The following is a 20,617-nucleotide window of genomic DNA, read 5'->3' on the forward strand; positions in this document are numbered from 1 at the left end:
CCAAGTCCATGTGCCTGGGTCTTGATGTATGGCATGAGCAATCTTGTGGAGCCTTGTTATTGCTTCGTACACAGATGGTGCATTATCTGGGATGAAAATGCAACAACTAGATCGGATCACTCTACAAGCTCCGCCCCTATCCGCCAAGATGACGTCTAGAACGAGGCGGTTTTGAAGAACGACAAGTCTAATAGCAGACTGTTCCTGGGTCAAGTTCGCCAGGGCAGATGCAGTTATATTTACAACTGTTTCAAGAGTCCTTGTTAACCTGCGTATCAGTTTACTGTTTTGGACGGGACCTATGAAGAAAAAGAATCCTTTGTTGAAATCTGTATATTGCTCCAAAGCTGTTTCAGTCTGATCGATACCTGCAGAATCTGTCTCTCTCTTTTGTCTAACATGTTCTAGTCGTGAATCTCTATGATAATTTGATGGGGCTAGAAAAACGGGTGGCAATAAGAATGCTATATAACAAGTCCCACCCCAGTCTAAGGGCAGATGTACGTAGGCTGTCTGACCACAAATGAAATAGGTATGGCGTGATGTTTTGAAAGAAGAAAGTCCGTTATCATCAAACTCTACTACAGTGTTACACTTGCTGTGTCCCATATGTACTGAGCCTTTCTTACTAACACATAAATCACCTTTTGCTGGCAGGACTGAAATAAACGGTGGACCTGTGTTTTGCTTGGGCTGAACATTTAACATTATAAAATTAACAGATGCATTTCCCTGTTCGTACTCTTCATTCTCTAAATCGGATCCCTTTCTTTGGGGGAATCCGTCTTTGTCTGGAAAGCATGCTTCATTCATTACTTTATTCAGGTTTCCATATATCCAGCCACCTGGATAAGCTATGTACCTTCTATCTATTGAGGTCATTAGAGCAAACCATGCTCCACACGAACCATTGTGTGAGAACGGTAAAGGGTAGAAGGGCAATACTCCCTTCGTCTCTTGATAAGGGGGCAGTTGGCCACATACCCAGCAATCAGTCGCATTGCTGGTCTGGTGAGAATGGTGTAACATTCGAATAAATGTATTGTTACGTAGTGCAAGTCGATATGACAGTTCATGGGGAGGCAGGTCACTAAATGTGTGCTCTGCGGTGCTGTTACTGGAAGAGTGTATATGTGAGGAAATGGGAAAGAAAACATGTAGCAATAAACTGACACCAATTATAACAATGCACAGAATAAAAAGGATGATCAAAGTAACTATACATCTACTGCGTAATACCTTGCAGTACTTTTCCTTCTTATCTCTCTTCTTGCTATTCTCATATGTGATCTTATGCATGTCAGAATCGAGTCTAACCGATTCACCACCGGGTGGGCTTAAACAATTAAACTACGTCTGACTTGCTAGTTCTATACTCTTGCTGAGGGGTATATTCTAGCAAAGGTCTTCTTTATTAAAAGGTTCAAAGTTCCAAAGTTCCAAAGTTCCAAAGTGTCTTTTGTAGTGATGAAGGTGAGTTCGGCCTTTACGTCCTTCCACCAACTTCGGCGTCTTCCAACGTGGCTCAAGGGGACTTGAACGATCAAAAATCCGGACACAAGTATAGAATCCTCTGGTGCTATGGCATGTTCCTTGACCTGGGTGTCAGGTGTCAGGGAAGGCAGCAGCAACCTGTGAATGAAAAGAGAGTAGTGCAGACATCAAGGAAGCCAGGTAATCTGTCAGCATGTTACTGTCAACATCAGTTAGTTTTTCATTTTTAGGCATAGGCGTACCCCACATATATACTCCATAAGGAGATAGGCCTGTTCTGGAATGAGCTACCGTAAGCATGTAAAAGAGGGCGACCGGCAAGGCCACCATCCAATCCACGCCTTTTTCTGTACAGATCTGAGCAACTTTTGTCTTAATTGTCTGGTTTGTCTTTCTACAAGGCCTGCGGCTTCTGGGTGTCTGACACAATGGAATTTCCTCGAAGGGACACTTGTTTCATTAATTCAGTGGAGAATGGCTGATCGTTATCTGAATAGATCACATGAGGTGATTCATAGCTGGGGAAGTACTGCGCACTAATTGTCTGGCTGTTGTAACAGCAGTATAATCTGGAACTGGATATGCTTCTGTCCATCTAGACAGTGCACAACTACTAAGACATATTTGTTGATTCCTTGATCCTCTACATCTGTCCATTTGGATATAATCCATCTGGAGAACCTCAAAAGGGTGGTCAGGAGGATGAAATCCGCCTTGTTCCACCGGAATGCCTTTACCTGGATTGAACTGACAACAGATCATACATGTTCGCACTATCTGTTGCACATAGGTGCTTGTTAAACCAAATATACTGTAAGCTGTCTATCATCATCTATCATCTTCTCTCCTACGTGTGTTGGACTATGTGCTGAGAAGAAAACAATGTACCCTTTCCCTTAGTCATCTAACCATGGTTAGTCTGGACCCCTCCTTGTAAAGTCCATTTCATTATCTCATCTGCAGTGGCATGTGTCTGTATGTCAAGTACATCTTGAGTGGGATCCCTGACTGTCATACATGTTGTCAGTAATGGTACCTCTGTCCTTGTCGTGTCTGGTGGTGTCTGTGCTGTCTGAGCCATTACCCTGGGTAATGGTGTCTGTAACTTTGGTATGAGCTTTATATTTCAGGATAGAAATGGCTGTAGGTAAATGTATGGCCTCTAACAGGGCCTGAATAAGCTGGCTGTGCTGAATCATGGTCCCATGGGAGGTCAAGACTACGCTAAAGGCATATTGTGAATCCGTATAAATGTTTACTTTCAAGTGCTTTGCTCTTATGCAGGCTTGTGTCAGAGCAATGAGCTCTGCTGCTTGTGCTGCCAGGGTGTCTATATTCTGTGTCTCTATGACTTCTGTGGTCACGGCATACGCTGCTACTAATTCTCCTGTACTTGTTCTCATGCATGATCCATCTACATAGAGTGTCAGGTCTGGGTCTAGAAGTGCAGTATCTGTCAGGTCTTGTCTTGGTCTATTCATTACTTCCACACAGTCATGTGGTGATGCATTTACTGTACTTGAGGGCAAAAGTGTTGCAGGATTCAGAATGTTACAACGTCTGATCTCTATGTGTGGTTGAAATAATGTCAGTTCATATCCTGTCAGTCTCGCTACAGTCAAATGTAAAAATAAATAAAAATAAAAAAGCATAACATTTTTACTGTGACATGGAGTCGCTAAAGCTGGCGCGTGACATAATGCTCTTTTTAATTCCTCAAATGCCAAGGTGTGTTCTTGTGTCCTAGGGAGAACAGTCAAAATGGCTGCCTCCTGTGTAGTTAACTGTATGAGCGGTTTGCTAGATATGCATACTGGGGAATCCATTGCCTACAGTAAGAAGTGAGGCCAATAAAGGCACGTACTTCCTTTTGTGTCCTGGGCTGTGAAAGGTTAGTAATGAGCTGTATGGTTCTTGTGTTAGCTGTCTACCTGGTGTACCCTCCTTGGAAAGCAAGTGTTGTACACCACTTGCTTTACACAGAAAGTGCAAGACTGTCAGAGATGCAATGTCACAGTCTGGTTCTGATCTTGCTGTAATTAGAATGTCGTTTATGTTGGTAGGCATGTAAACACTGTCCAACCGTTCCTTTAGTGTCTGACTGTAAATGCTAGGGCTCACTGTCATCAATCTAGCAAAAATAATTATATAAAAATAAATAAATAAATAAAAATGAATTCTCAATTCAAAAGCACTATTTAATATTGGGGAACCTCTATCCAAAACCTCTGAAGTTTTACAATAAATCCTACTCTAAATCCTGGCAATAGTATGACCATACTACCTACAATATGGTCTCTAAATGTATCTGAATAAAATCCACATTATTCTTGTCATAAACAGAAGGCCTAGAAGCCTCGATACTCCTTTGAGAAACAGCCCCTCCCTCTAGAATTATGTTCGCGCTCAATTCCAAGCCGGGCTACACTGTGATCTAAAATTGAATGACTGCCAGATGCTGAACTCATTGCAAGAGCAAGACTCCTGCCAATTATTCTGTTTACACTACTGGGGGAATAACTATCCATTTGCAAGCGTGACTTTATCTGAAGTCAATGAAGCTTATAGTGTTGACTGTAATGAAGAACACTTTTTCTGTACACAAGTCAGAGGGGCTGGGGAGGTAACTTCGCTACGAACTCACTCCTTGCTCACCTACCCCTCCCCTCAGAGCCAGGAGCTGGCTCAGTGTCAAAAATCACTAAGAGGAGACAAGCCTCTCACTCGTCTCTGCTTCTCTAAAATTGGGTCGCTGCCAACGCTGAGCTCATTGAAAGAGTCAAGCGTCTGCCAAGTTTCTTAAAGAGTGGGCTTGGTTGGAATGCAAGCTTCCACCCTCTGCAGGCGAAGGAAGCTAGTGTAAGTCTGAGCAGTAGCCCTCCCTTCACATAAACATTTTCTCCGTGGCTCGTCAAGTATTTTTATTCTGCTTGCGAAGGAAGCCTGACTTAGCTGGAGAACAGCAAATAATCGTCCGCGGAAAGGAATTGGAGGATGGCCAATATCAACAGACAGGCACTCCAAGAGAGAAAAAGCCCTCCCTTTACATAAACATTTACTGGGAGCCAGGCCATCTCGGTCTCGGACTGTGTCTCAAGGTCAAAAACACATTCCTTGTACTTCAAACATATCTGTTCCCAGGCCAGGGCTTTTCTAACCTTAACTGAAGCAAAATTTAAAACGTGGTAAAAAGTAAATTAATAAAGACATATATTTTTCTGTAACTAAGTGACATGCTAGCATTTTAAAATAATTCTGTACTGCTACTAGCTGCAAGGGAAAAAATAAACAGAACAAAACAATCATGGCATGGAAACACACCATATTTTACTTTTTTGAAAATAACATGTCGAACTCCTTAATTCTGCATTGCATAACCAATATTTTCATAAGTAAGTGTGTCAGCTTTTCTATTCTACCTATTAAAAGGGCCAGATTCATACTTTTTCAAAAGGCCATGTTTTCTAATTTTAGTGGGGACTGTTCTCTGCACATATTAATTGAAGCAGCCTGTCAAAGTACATAGGTGAGCCTTGAAACTAAATGAATGCAAATCAAACTAATGTAGGGGACTCTTAGCAATGCACTAACATGGTAGTGTATTGTAGCTATCAAAAAGGGCCACGTTCATTAATTTCACAAATAGCCACTTTCCTAAGTGAGTGGGATAACATTCACACGCTATTCTAAAGGGCAGCTTGTATTGGGAAAAATATTCTGTAGAAACATTCCTATTTAAAAAACACACTGTTCTATTACAATAATTAAAAACGCATTCTATGAAGGGTCTGATTTATATTTTCTTGTCAACCCTGAAAACATCTAAGCACCCTCCGTGCAAAACCCTTATCACAATCCCACTGGTCTATTTACAACTTTACCGACCTCTGAGCCAAACACATTAAATCAAGCGTTCCAAGGCATTTACCATTCAATCTGCAAACTGAATACGCCCATAGGATAACATGGCAAATCGCACCTCCACACAAAACATGCTTTTTCCACCACTTCCACAGCTCAGATCCTTTTCAAATTTTGCATCACAGTAGTCCAAGCTATTCCCTCACCAAAAAGCAACCAAATCCCTCCACAGGAACGGGTACGAATTTCCGCTCAAAAACACGCCCCCCCCGCAAACACCAAAAAAAAACGCCAAAATTCCTCAACACCTTGTTAAAACAAATACTGCCTTCTCAATAAAAGATATTAACTCTTTGGCAGCTGAAGCACAATCATTCCCCAATGACTGCAGTACATGGGAAAGTCATGAACTCATCTCTCCACGTTATCACATAACACATACGCATACGCACATCTTAAAAACATTTTCTCTAAGCACTTGAAAGAGATCCAGCTCTCTCCTGCCTAACGTAATGGCTAGGGACCTGATGATAACATGCTCTGCACAAGCCATAACTACATGGCGCTATTTACAAGCCATATTTACAAGAAACTCAACAAGTCACAAAAATGACACGCTATTCACAAGGCATATTTACAAGGAGCTATACTTAAGAATATTCAACAAACTACTCACAAGTCTTAAGCACAAAGCGTAATTCACAAATAAACCAACTAGTTACTCACAAGGCACTTGCGCAGTCCAGAAGGGACTTGTCTAGATACAAGGAAATGAACGCTTCAGATGCTGTCGGCTTTAATTCTACATACTCTAAAGGGTACAGGTGGTGGCGTTCTCTACCTACTGGGTCTTTCTGAGGTGGTCACTTTAGCTAGTTTTTCTGACAGAACGGGATAAATACCAGTTAACAACGGCATTTCTTGGCTTGTTTAGTTCTCTCTGCTTTATTGAATTCATTCTTTGTTCTCCTATGTCACTCTTTGCGCCATAACTCAATGGCGTCTTTCTGAGAGGGTCTTGACTTCTTTTTCCAAATGGCGTTTAGCCCATGCTTATTATACATAAAATGACCAGGTGTGTCATAACAAAAATTATTTTAATCCTATCATAAACTAGCACATTTACAGCTAGATTCATCAAAGACCCGTTTTGCGAGTCTTTAATAGCGATTCATAAGGAATCGCTATTAAGGACTTGCAAAACAGGATTCATGTAGGAATTGCAAAAAATATTGAGATTCCTACATCTTCCTTATTTGCGATTAGAAAATTGCTAATCGCAAATAAGGAATAACTCCCCATTCATTCCTATGGGCCTAAAGGCCTAAAGGCCCATAGGAATGAATGGGGAGTTATTCCTTATTTGCGATTAGCAATTTGCTAATCGCAAATAAGGATGCGATTTCAAGGGTGCCAGGGGTGTCCAAAGTACACCCTGTAGCACCCCTGACAAGGAAATGTAGCCAGATGTTGCGCACACACATGTCCAAAGGACATGTGTGTGTGTAACATACCACTCAGAAAAATGCACTAAACTGCATTTTTCTGAGTTTTCGCTACTTACCACGAAGTCTGACTTCGTGGTAAATAGCGGCCAGAAATAGCGAATTCGCTAATAGAAAACGGTTAATGAATTGCATTTAAGGAATCTCAAATAGAGATTCCTTAAATGCAATTCCTCGCAAATATGCGATTTCGCAATTAGCAATTTTTGCATTTGGGAGGATGAATCCCAAATGCAAAAATTGCACTCGCAAAGGGCCAGATTCTCAGAATCTGGCCCTTTGCGAGCCGTTTTCGGCTTGATGAATCTAGCTGTTAGGAAACAAAACCAATCAATGAATCGATTGATCTTGTAAAGTATTATACAGACAACATTTGAGATCATAGAAATAGCTAGAATAAATTCACATTTTATTTGCAGCCTGATGAGCCACAGGCACACATCTCTTGCATGCTATCATAACATCCATAAAACGTGATATGCACTTGTGGTCAGGAACTGGGGTTTGAGGCAAATGACAATGAGACACAAATATACAATGTTGGTTATATATTGCTTCACAATATCAAACAAAGAAGAATTTAGGATTATGGGGTCACCGTATGGGACTAGCTACAAATGGTGATTAAAGGTCACACATAGCGTTTTGTCATAGTTATAATAATGGGTACTAAGGAAATGTATTCAGTGAACACCAAAGGTAGTTTCACCACTTTACCACTTTTTTTTCAATAACAAATTGACCATGTGGCCCCTCAGCATCATTGGGTAAGAGTGCTAAATAAACTGGCGTTTCAGCTCCCTGGTCTGGAGTTTTTGGGGCCTTGTCACCTGCCATGTCTGTCTTAACCCACCCAGGACAGCAGGAATTAAGAAGTATTCCATCTGCTCCCCTTTCTTTAGTAAATGTGCTGGATTTGTAGAGCGCACGGCTGCCCGTGAGCGTCCCGGCGCTTGCTTAGGGAACCCTTCCTGGTATTCCCCTGTGAGAAACCCCGGCAGGGTGTACACAAGGTGAAAGCCAGGCATCCCGCCACGAGGGGCCGTAGTGGAGATTAAGCAAGCTATTGCCCAGAGTCGCAGAGTGTGACCCCGTGGGTTGAGTAGGCACCAGAGCGAGAATTGTCAAGTCCGTGGAATTTTTTGAGCCCGAGACCCACCGAGGCGGGGAATCGAACCCTGGTCCACGGTCGATCTCAGCTTCCGGGTCTGCCGCCTCTAACCACTGAGCCACGCTTCTCCACTTAGTCAGCTTCCTAGCTTGAATCATGGATAGAACAGTTACTCCCATTTTTGAAACCCCATACGCTGTGTTGGGCCAGCCCTCCTCACTGCGATTTTCATTCTTGGGGTCATCAAAAAACGTTTCCATGAGTGTTACTAGCTCGTCTTCTGTGATGGTCTCACTGCGAAACTTCTCTTGGAGATCCTGACTGCATTTGGCCAAAGCACGCTGACTAACCATGCTGGAAACATTTACAACTCTTCCTGTATGAAGAAAAAAAAAATCTTTAAATTATAGAAGTTCAATAATTGCAGGAAACTAAAATAAGTTCCTAAATAAACTAGTATATTTAATTCTAGTGGTTTACAAAAAGTATGGAGTTGAAGAATTTAAATGGATATGAAATTAGGCTGATGCCAAAGTAAATAAAAAAACAAAATCTAAATTGTGATTAAATGTATTTTCTTGACTGCAAATGGGTCCCCGTTATGCCGACTCTGTGCTTCTTCCAATTCCCCTCCTGTGCATTCCACAATTCCTATTCTGCACCTGCGTCGCTCAACAAAATGCCTTATTGGTTGCCTGCCATGTTGACCCTCAGCTTCCTAATAATATCTGCTCTATTCGCACCACAATTTGCTATGAGCCTCCCACCCTGCCGAGCTGCACAACCCCACCATGCCTGCCTCGTGCTCTCTACAATGCCAGGTCTAGGGTGACCCGATTATCAGAATGAAAAGCCGGGACGGGCACAGACATAGAAATAGGACTAAATGTCCTATTAGGTTTCACGGCTTCCTAAACACAAATATATGTATTTGTGTTCTTTAAAAAAAAAAAATATATATATATATATATATATATATCAATTCAAAAGCTGTCCCTTATTTTCAAAGAGCCCACTAGCAGGTAGGTGTGGAATTTCGTTTTAATGGGCAGATTGCATCAAAAACAGAGAGAACAAAGTCCTGATTAATTTTCAGCAGCCTGACGCGTTTCATGCTCTCCTGAGCATTTCTTCAGAGGCTAATCAAAATCTGTGTGGAGCTGAAGTCCTTTTAATCAAAAGCACCTGCCCCAGTGGGCGTTGGCTCCTCGGAGCCTGCTGGTACTTGAAGTTCTGTGTTTTGCGCTCGTGCGCTGCTCCCAGAGATAAAATAAAGATTACTTCACTTGAGGGAATGAATATCCGGACCCACTGGGGTTTCAAGTGAAGTAATCTTTATTTTATCTCTGGGAGCAGCGCACGAGCGCAAAACACAGAACTTCAAGTACCAGCAGGCTCCGAGGAGCCAACGCCTCGATCTGGGAAGTGAATGTGAGGTTGAGCTCATTGACATTAATAAGCTCAACAAACCTGCTGGCTTTCTCTTTGCTTCCCTTCCACACGATAAACAGATCGTCTATATAACGCCACATATGCATCACGTACAAGTCATAAAGTGCCCTGTGCTTAATCTTGAGGACATGCTCCTCCCACCAGCCAACATGTAAACATGCATAGCTGGGGGAGAAGCATGCCTCCATCGCCACGCCTTGTTTTTGTTTGTATACTTTGCCATCAAACATGAACACATTATTCAGTAAACACCTTTTAATCATCTCCAAAAGCATTTTGTTATGTTGGTACATACCAACCACCCTTTGTTTAAGAAAATGTTCCACTGCACGGAGACCATCATCATGCTTAATACTAGTATACAGCGAGGCAATATCAAGAGTTAAAAACCCCAAATCATGAGTTCATTGCACAGTATTTAACTTTGATAAAAAGTCTATAGAGTCCTGTAAAAAAGTAGGTAAAGTGGTAACAAATTCCTTCAGGTAGTAATCTACATATTTTGATGTACTTTCAAAAATGCTATTGATAGCGGAAATAATTGGTCTTCCTTGTAATGGGTTTAAGCCCTTATGAACTTTAGGGATAAGATAAAAAATGGGTGAGACCGGATATTCTTTAAACAAAAATTTGAATTCATCTTTAGTAATCAAACCCTCCCTCTGCCATTTCAAAAGTTCATTCTTGTATTCACTATTGATTTTGCGGACAATTACTCCATTACTAAGCTCATAGGAATCAGGATCACTTAATTGTTTTAAAGCTTCTGATGTATATAGTTGCTTGTCCCACAGAACAATGTTACCACCCTTGTCCGCATTATTGATAACCACTGAATCATTCTCCCTAAGTTTTTTCATCAATTGGAAGTATTCTCTCTTTTTGCCACTAGCTTTGGTCTTGAATTTGCACATATTTTTATACAACGATTTGAGTTTTTCTGTCACTCTTTCGTGGAAAATATCAAGGGCATTCCTAGGCATTATGGGCACAAAGGTTGATACAGCTCTGAAGGGGCTGTTGCCGGGTGAGGATATGTTGATCCCCTCCAATTGCGCCACCCTTTGAGAATCAATAATTTCCGTTGTGTCCTCCAACAATGTATGATGGGTAGTTAACAATGGAATTGCCCCTGCAGAAAAGCCTCCTGTGACGTTTGTGCAGTAGTTGTGTTTTTTGCCCTGGTCTGTCCGTGATTCTTGATCATGAAAAACTTTTTTAATTTAATCTTGCCAATGAACTTATAAACATCAACCCGAGTTTGTACAAAACCAAAATTGCTTTCCAGGCAAAAACTTAAACCTAATGCCAACAGTTGTTTCTCGGCATCATTCAACTCTATTTCTGTCAAGTTAATGATAGTATTGTTGCACTAAGTTGTTATTTGTGCCAATTCCTTCTCTTTGGTTGTCGCCTGTCGGTTGTGTTTTGCACATTTCCTCCTTTGTTTCCTCCGTCTGTTCCTTTCTTGACTTGTTGTCCCTGTTTGGTTCTCGGTCGAAGGGACTGTAGTCTTTGTTCCCTTATAAAATCCAACTCATCTGCTTATGAGATTGGACCTGGTAATGCAAGTGACGAAGAGGAGCTCCCCGAGCAATTGCCTGAATCGGAATCCAATCCACTCAAAACCATACTTGATTCCGAACTTGAGGCCGTTTCGCCCAAGGCTGTTGCTTGACTTATTTCATTGGCACCTACAGGTGGCTGATTGGATCTTATTAGCGCCTTTTGTTTTTTAACAGAGTTGTACTTACGAGCGAAGGTAAACACCTGTCCTCTCTCGTAGTCGTTCTTGTCCCGAGCAAATTTCCAAGTTTTTCTGGTCTTTATTGTTTCCTCATGTTTATTTTTCCTTTCCAGCATTTCTTTGATCATTTTCTCCACTGAGTCCTTATTGTTAGCATTTGTTAAAGCATCAATTTCATTTTGTAAGCGTGTTATTTCCTGGAGGTCACTGTCACGGTCTATTTTAGCATATTTAATGAGCAGGCATACCAAACGCATTGATGCGTCGAGATTATTTTCCGCCCACTCCTTGAAAAGTTGCGGATTCGGATTATCGAAGCTGGGTGCCAACATGATTCGTAGGCCCCTCGGTACCCGCCCTGCTTCATGATACTTTTCACGTAACTTCACCTCCCACCATTTAGTAAGTTCGCTGCAATGATGCTTTTCCAACTGTTTCATCAGGCTCCTCAAATCACCATTTTGTGTTGTTATTTCCACATTTCGCCTAATACGCTCGTCGATAGACGGCAGATTTTAAACCAGTCCCTCCGCTGCCTTCTCCCTATTGGCAAAGATTTCATCCATGTCGTGGCACACTGATTCTTTCACTTAATTTTATAACCATTGAACCGCTATTATGCGGCGAGAAATCCTCTCACTGAAAACGCTATATATATATATATATATATATAGAAAACCAAGTCTCCAAACACTGCAAACACTCCTGCAATAGAAGACACGGACCCCAGGCTGCAGTAAGGTAGGTTTTAATCTCCTCTCAGGTAACGCGTTTCGAGCAACACGTGCTCTTGATCACACACCATACACCTGGTCAGCACACATTTAAATACATTTTTTTCCTTTGCAGTGCTCCACCTCCAAAGTGAGTCACATGGTGCATGAACATAAATAAAATACTTCACCGCACCCACCATCCACAAACTTAATGACAGGGGAAAGGGAATGAAAAAATATATAACTGCATGAATGCAATATATTACACTGTTCTCATAGATTACTCCTTGTAAAATCCATCATACAAGGCTTAACATTACACCTCCTTTACAAATTAATCCAAAAACACTACTCCAGATTCACAAACATTATCTACTACATATAAAAATAAATATAAATATATGTATATACATATATATACACTGTACATATATAAATACCAACATATATTGAATTCCTATATAACCATATACACTATCTACAAATATATACAATTCGATATCACTACATAGAAAACCTACTGAACTGGAGTTTGCTGCCGGTCCAAAAGGTAGGTATCTGAGAACACCATATTCAATATATTCACAGTTCCCCTCTAGTCATTACTATAACCCTAAGTGGCAATACATAAATGAGTCAATGTGAAATGATTAAAAAAACAACAAAGTACAAAAAAGATCTTTGTGTTTAGTAAATTTCATAAAACGTGCATTTTTCATAATTTATACAATTTCTCGTTAGGAGAGAGTTTTTTCATAGGACTTTCAGCTTGTAATCAGTTCAACGTCGTGGAAGATGTGGTTCACACGATTGTTTCCTAATGGATACAACTCAATGCTACAATCTTTATCATCTTACGCATTGTAATTCGTAATCCTTGTAGACCCTTTGAAAATAAAGAAAACAAGAATCCTAATCAGGATCGGATTTCTGAGGATTGTTACTCATGTGCTACGCAACACAACATACATAATGTGCTTAATTAAAGAAGATTATGCAAATCTTCAGTTGTATTGAGCCCATTTGGGTATTTACAATCCAGCTCCACTATGTATTCTGTCTCTTTTCTTCTTAGGAGTCCCTCTCTGTCACCTCCCCGACTGAGAGGAGCCACCACATCAATAACAAAGTAAGTCAACTGAGACAAATCATTGTTATGCGTTGACTTGAAGTGGCGCGCCACTGGGTACGCACTGTCATTATTCACTATGGCACGCAGATGTTGCAATATCCTGACATGCACCTGCAGCTTGGTGCTGCCCACATACCGCAGCCCACAGGTGCACGTCAGGACATATATAGCAAACTCACTATGACAGTTAAAGTTACCGCGAATGGCCTTCCTAATTGGACAGAATGGTGTGCTATAATGAGTGGTGTTCACACCAAACTTGCACGCCCTACATGTGGAGCATTTGAAAAACCCTTTATACTTGAGCCAGGTGCTGCCACCACCTGATTCTGGGCTACTTTTCACTAGGCTATTGTGCATACTTTGAGATTTTTTATAGGTTATCGTAGGTGAATTTTGTAATACTTCACTATAAAAACCATCAGTCATCAAAATTGGCCAATGTTTCCTAACAATGGACCTAATTTGTTTTTCCTGCTTGCTATAGGTCAGAATCAGGCGCGGAGTACTATCTTCTGAAGTGGGTTTTGATGTCTCAGGTCTAAGTAAAGATTCCCTGGATTTGTCACGGCTTCTTTGTAGGGCACTGTTCAGAACCCTATCACTGTAACCCCTGACTCTTAGCCTATCTATGGTGTTTTTGGCTTCTCGTTCGAATATCTCAGGGGTACTACTTATACGTTTGACACGCACCAATTCTCCATATGGGACATTATTGATCACATGTTGCGGGTGGTTACTGCTGGCGTGTAATATGCTGTTGCCAGCTGTCGGTTTACGGAAAAGGGAGGTAGTTACAGAGTTATTTTCAATCATTAGATGAACATCTAAAAAGTCTGCCTGTACCTTACTAATGTTGGAGGTGAAGAAAAGATTTTCCTGATTCTTGTTGAGAGCATCAACAAAAACTTGCGCACTTGCCTCATCCCCCTCCCACACACAAAACACATCATCTATAAACCGTTTCCAGTATCGCACATGCTGAAATCCTGGTGTGGCAGTGAGGCCGCGCTCCTCCCACCAGCCCACGTGTAAACACGCGTAGCTGGGAGAGAAGCACGACCCCATCGCCACACCCCGTACCTGTCTCCATATGCCCTTTGCAAACATAAAATAATTATTATGCAGGCACCAGTGTATCAAGTCACACAACATTTTGTTGTGTGCATAGTATTCACATGATCGAAGACCAAGATAATGTTTGATTGCCTCTAACCCTTTGGAGTGATCTATGGACGTATATAACGACTCTATATCCAAAGTTACAATACACCAGTTCTCTTGCCACACAATGGAGGATAATTTTCTCAAAAAGTCCCCCGTATCCTTAATATAGCTTGGTAAGCTTTTCACAATGTCTTGCAGGAAGAAATCAATGTAACTGGAAATGTTCTCTCCTACACTGTTAATGGCCGCAATGATTGGACGGCCAGGTGTTGGAACTTTCCGTTTGTGTATTTTAGGAATCAGATATAATATGGGTATCACTGGGTGTTCAACATTCAGAAAGTCATATTCAGTTTGTGAGATCAAATTGTTCCTTTTGAATGACATTAGCATCTTTTTCACCTCATATATATATATATATATACAAGTGAAAGGCACCATAAACGCAACAAATGCCGCAAGGAGAGGAGGAAACGCCGGCGGCTTCACGAAAAAGCAAAGAGGGAAGGGGAATCCACAATGAATGTAGCACGGGTTATTATTTTCCCTCCCACCACTTTAATGAATGAAACGTCAACTACTGAAGAAACAAAAGCAAATAATAAAAAAAACAATGATGAAAGCAATAATAATAAAAAAAGTAATGAAGAAAAAGTGGAAAAAGAGAAAAATGTCAGTAAAAATATTGAAAACACTGTGATTAATTTAACAGACCTTGACCTGAACAATGCGGAAATTCAACTCTTGTCCTTGGGTCTCTCCTTTTGCCCTAAAAATAGTTTCAAGTATGTCCAATCCAGGATTGATGTTTTTAAGTTTATTCGGAAACTGAAACTCCTTAAATTTCATACATTGAATAAAAGAAGTGATCACGCAACTAAGATTTTACAAGAATCTCAACCTAGTAGGACTTTCACGATATCAGATACCATGGCCCTGAAAACTGGACACTCTCTTTTAGCTTCGGAGAAGGAGCCTGTTGAAAATACTCAAGTAGTGCTGAAATCCATGGGTATCACGAGTGGTAGTGCTGTGAATAGACCTTTTTGTCCTCGATCTACGTTTGTCCCAATGATGCCTAGGGACGCCATTGACATTTTTAGCGATCGAATGTTTGAGGATTTGAAGAAGTTGAATCATGTTGTGGCAATTAATCAGAAACATAGGAGCTACAAGGATAAACAGTACTCTAATCTCATGCGGAAAATCAACAATCATGGAAACATTATAGTGAACAAAGCTGACAAAGTCGGAAACGTTGTTTTATGGCCACGAGATGTATATATTGCCGAAGCTGAGAGACAGCTCAATGATCCACTCTGCTATAGGAAGGCCTCTTTTAATGAACTTAACAAAGTGAAACAGCTAGTCCACACTAATTTGTCACAGTGGAAAAGAGAAGGTTTAATCAGTAAAAAGGAGTTGGAATTTCTTAAGGTACATCATCCTATTACTCCTACTCTGTATTTGTTGCCCAAGATCCATAAAGGTATTTCTCCTATACCGGGGCGACCGATTATCTCAGCCCAGAATGGATTATTGGAGACAATATCCAAATATGTGGACTTTTTTCTTCACGGTTTTATGGAGGCTCTTCCGACCTACATAAGAGACACTAGTGATTTCTTGAATAAACTGAATGGAATCACGTGGAAACCTGAATATTGGTTCTTGGTAATGGACATTTCGTCTCTCTACACATCTATAAATCATAGTGATGGCCTAAGAGCGAGTGAATATTACTTGGGTGAAAGGGACATCAGATTCTATGAACACAGTAAAATGTTGATCAAAATGATTGATTTGTGTCTAAACAATTTTTTGTTTAACAATGAGGTGTTTCAGCAGCTGCGGGGTGTGGCCATGGGAGCGTGCTTCTCCCCTAGTTACGCGTGTTTACACGTGGGCTGGTGGGAGAGGCATGCTCTCGGTCAGCCCCGGGGTTGTTTGATTGGAACAGAGACAGGGATTGTCAACATGTGGCATTTCATAGACGATGTCTTTATAATTTGGCAGGGTTGTGAGGCTTCGGCTGAAGACTTTGTCAAAGAAATCAATAGCAATGTTTTGAACCTGGAATTCACAGCCACTATAAGCAATATCAAAGTTAATTTTCAGGATGTTGAAGTGTACATTTCTAATAATGAGATCATGACTAAAATGCACAGAAAGGTCACGGCAGGTAATTCTATTTTACATGCCCAGAGCAACCATCCTTGCCACCTAATTAAAAGTATTCCATACGGAGAATTTTTAAGAATTCAGAGAATTTGCAACAATGAGGTAGATTTGAATATTTGTCTGGAGGATTCTGTCCAAAGATTCTTAGTTAGGGGTTATGATAAAAATGAACTAACTAAATCCCTGAGGCAGGCGATGGCCAAAACCCCGACAGCTCCTATAAACCCTGTGGTTAACTACTAATAAGCCAGCAGAAATAAAGGAAAGTGAGATTGAGAAATCTAAAATTAGGCTTATCACTACTTTCAATTGCCAGGAACGTAAAATTAGACAAATTGTTAAGTCAAACTGGCCGATCCTCATGACTGACATAACACTAGCCCCCCTGTTGGAAGATTATCCAGCAATAACTTTTCGAAGAGCTCCTTCGATGAGGGATGTGTTGGTTAAATCAAGTCCTGAAGTCACTGTTAAATCTAATTGGCTATCCAATAGAACTGGATTTTTTAAATGCAGCTCTTGCAGAGCATGCAAATTCGGAGTGAATACCACAGAATACCAAGAAGCTTTTTCTGAGACTATTAGTAAGATTAACAATCATTACACTTGTAAAACTGATCATGCAGTTTACGTCTTACAGTGTACCTGTTTAGTTACGGTACGTTGGAAGTACGAAACTTCAGATGTTTAATCGAATCTTACAACATTTACGGGCAATAGTCAACTCCGATGCTAGCTATCCAGTGGCGCGTCATTTCAAATTAGTTCATAAGAACAACTTGAACGATTTGAAATATTTTGTTATTGACGCCGTCCCTATCTCTAAGAGAGGAGGAGATAGAGAAAAAAGATTGAGACAAATGGAGAGCCATTACATAGTACTTCTCAACAGCAAAATCCCAAATGGCCTTAACATGGGGGAGGACCTTCAAAACTTTCTGTAAATATAGCTGATTATATATCCTGTAAACTTCTTTTTTTTTTTTTTAAATCTCTTTTTTTAGTTTTGGGATAACTATGAAGGTCCGTTATGATTAGCTTCCTCTTTATGCAGCAATATTAAATAGCTTTTAGTTCTTGGCTTTTATCAATATGTTGCTATTAGCATTTTTTTTAATTGGTTTTACCGATTTTATGGTCTTACCAAATTTTTGTGTGCTGAGGATATTACTGATTTTTGGAATGGTTGTTAAAAATTATACATTAATTGAAACATCATGTTTTCTTAAAATAGTAAACAACCACATGTTGCAAGATGAACTTTTGAGAAACTCTGTGGAAGTATTTAAATTATCTGGACTGAATTGCTTGCTAGGGTCTGTTATCAGATATCACTGTTTGCACCTTATCAGATAAATTCTCCTGCTGTTACTTGCATAATTGATGAATTAGTCGTGTTTATACTATTTTGCACTTTATTTGCACTTGGCACTTTGCACATCATGATACATATGCTGCTAATACCGGTTATGTTCTTGGTATTTTTGCTCATTATACTTCTTGTATGAGTATGCACAATCATCACTTTTTGCACTCGTTATATATTAAGTGGTTTTTAAATATTGTATGCAACATCTTTATATCACCTCTGTTTAATCCTCTTTGACTACATACTATACCATATGTTCTTCTTAGGGCACTTGCCCTTTAGTGTTTGGAACTGCCACAATAAGTTTAGCTTTTTGATGGTTTCTATAGATAACTGTTATTCCAGGATGCATACAAATGCTAAATTCTCTCTGGATTAGCGGCAAGATTTATTGTCAGATTCACAATTTCATTAACAATTTGATGAGATCATTGTTTGGTCTGGCATATATGTAAGAAGAGAGAATGTGGTAAAACAAATAAGTATGTTTTTCATTTCTATGAGGGGTAGGAGGTGGAGTCACGAAAGGTGTGCACAGTATTTAAATCACTCATGTCTCTGGGTATGTCATGTGATCAAGTCCGGGTTCCACGGACGAAACGCGTCATGCTGCTACCCATCTTGGAATAAAGCACTCTTTTTTTCATCCATCGCTGTGGTCTGTACCTGTTTGTGTTGGTGTTCGGTTTGGATTCTTGCACTGCAGGACTGTGGAGTTCGATATATATATATATATATATATATATATATATTCACGTTACTTTACTGCCCGTTCTGCAAAGAGCTCCAGGGTCTGGTTAGCAGTGGGCCTAGCCTTGCCCTGTGAACTCTGAAGCCCTAATTAACACCTCATTAAATCTTGCTGTACTACTTAAATGAGGCGAAGCAGCACAGCAGGAGAGTTTAAAGAATTGAACTCTGTCCCCGTTTCTAAGCGCGCCAGTTGAAATGTGAAACTGCACAACACTGTAATTAACGTGCAGGATAAAGTAAGTAAGTAAGTGAGGGATTTATTTAGCGCTCGATTGCCAAGGCGTCTTGACACTGGAGAAACATAGAAAGATGAATGAGTCCACAAATACAAGCTCCACTACTAAACCGGGTAGAGCCACGTCTTTAAAAGGCCACGGAATTTGGATCAAGCTGGTTGAGATTAATATCCAAAGGCAGCTTGTTCCAGAGTTTGGGAGCCAGGTATGAGAGGCATCTACCACCCCATCTGGCTTTCCTCCATTCCGCCCTGGACAATACCATTGGAAAAAGTTGCGGTACAACAAAGGACCACCACCATACAGGGTTTTGTGGACCAGGCAAAGAGCCTTAAATTCAATACGCTGCTTGACGGGGAGCCAATGAAGGCTCCTAATGGCCCCAGAAATATGATTGAATTTAGGAATGTTGAGTAACGTCAAAGCAGCAGTATTCTGAAGGGATTGCAGCTTGGTCATCTTCCATTTGTCAATCCCTTAATAAAGGGCATTGCAATAATCGATGCAACACAGTAGAAGAGCGACCACCACAGTTTTCCTTAGCTCCATAGGAAGCAATAGTAGTATCTTTTCGAGGATTTTTAATGTAAAGTAACATGCCGAAGTAACTTGATTAATCTGAGCGGCGAAATTAAACTGTGTGTCCCAGACTGTAAGGATGGGGCCCTAGGCCCGCATTATAGAAATAAGTGTGACACGGACACCAGCTTATGGATAGTAAATCTGGCCATGAGCACGTGCACTCAGGGTCTTTTATTAACAGCGTCACCTGACCCAGTGACGTCTGTGGTGGGTGGGTGTTCAGTGTAGGGTTACACTTGGAAGCAACTAGACTGTGTCCTGGCAGGACACTACATTCCTCCCAAAATTTTATGAAAGGAAAAGCGAATGTCCAACCTGCAAGAAAAACAGAATACCAGAAATTTACAGCCCCCACCGGATTCTCTTCAGGCAGCCGGCTGGGAGATGTCAAAAGTTCTGGACTGCAAAGTCAATCAGATGAGCTTCACCTCGGCGGTGTACTTCAGATCATCCTTGTCTTGCTGTGTTGACGCTTATCTACAGTGTTCATCACTTGGAGCATTGGGAGCAGAATGGGTGTGACCCTTGAGGGGTCTCGCAGGTGTTCCTAGTCCAGTGGATGACAACGCTTGTTGGTTGTTGGAGACGACTGCGGCACGAGAGGTCTTTCTTTGGATTTGCTGATCTTGATGCCTTCACACCTCCGTCCGGCCAAGTAACTTCCGACTTGCCTTTCTTGCCGGACTCCTCTCTCACTGGAGCCTCGAAGACTGGCCTCTCCTGCTTGGACTCTTCTCTCACTAGAGACGCTGGGAGGACCCTCTTGCCGGACACGATGGGACCGGGTGGACCGTGCGGGGCTTCGCATGAGCCGCGCAAAGGCGTCGCTGAGGAACTGCCAACAGACTCACCGCCAAGTTTCTCATGATGTCCTCGGGGGTGTTGATGTCATCCGCCAGGATGGTCTTGCCGTTAGGACATGGGTTCAGTGTCTTCACCAGACCGTTTCTTGGTGCCAGGTGTTCACCTGGGGCCTTCGTGCTTCCTGTTGCCTGTCGTGGAGCTGCCGCTGCTGCACCTCTCCCATCCGGATTCCTCTATCACAGGACATGCGGCCGAGGCCCTTGTCCCCTGGACTGCCACTTGATCGCGTGGGCTGTGCGGGTCGCTGCGGAACTTCGGACATGGCCACAGTCGAGTCTTGTGTAGTCCACAAGGGTGGACTGTCTAGTGCTCGGGTATGCTCTGCTTCGGCAAGCTTCAGGTTCACGGGGCACCCATACGGTTCTTCAGTGGTTGGTCTCCTCGAATGCAGGTTGTAGGGATTACTGGGATCCACATGGATGTTGCGATGTTCCTTGGACAGCACCG

The 20,617-nt window shown here is 41.4% G+C and overlaps 1 protein-coding gene across 1 annotated transcript in view; it reads right to left on the reverse strand.

Moving 5' to 3' along the window:
* Window positions 1-7,164: 7,164 nt before the first annotated feature.
* Window positions 7,165-20,617, reverse strand: part of LOC144771539 (carbonyl reductase [NADPH] 1-like) — a 64,619-nt gene continuing 51,166 nt past the window's right edge. Inside the window, exons 3-4 of the mRNA XM_078655943.1 lie at window positions 8,104-8,347; window positions 7,165-7,770 (exon numbers count right to left, since the gene is read on the reverse strand). Of these exons, the coding sequence (XP_078512069.1) occupies window positions 7,566-7,770; window positions 8,104-8,347 (449 nt within the window). The 3' untranslated portion in view covers window positions 7,165-7,565. The remainder of the gene's footprint in view (window positions 7,771-8,103; window positions 8,348-20,617) is intronic.

This window comes from Lissotriton helveticus, chromosome 8 (assembly GCF_964261635.1).
Source record: "Lissotriton helveticus chromosome 8, aLisHel1.1, whole genome shotgun sequence".
Taxonomy (NCBI): Eukaryota; Metazoa; Chordata; class Amphibia; order Caudata; family Salamandridae; genus Lissotriton; species Lissotriton helveticus.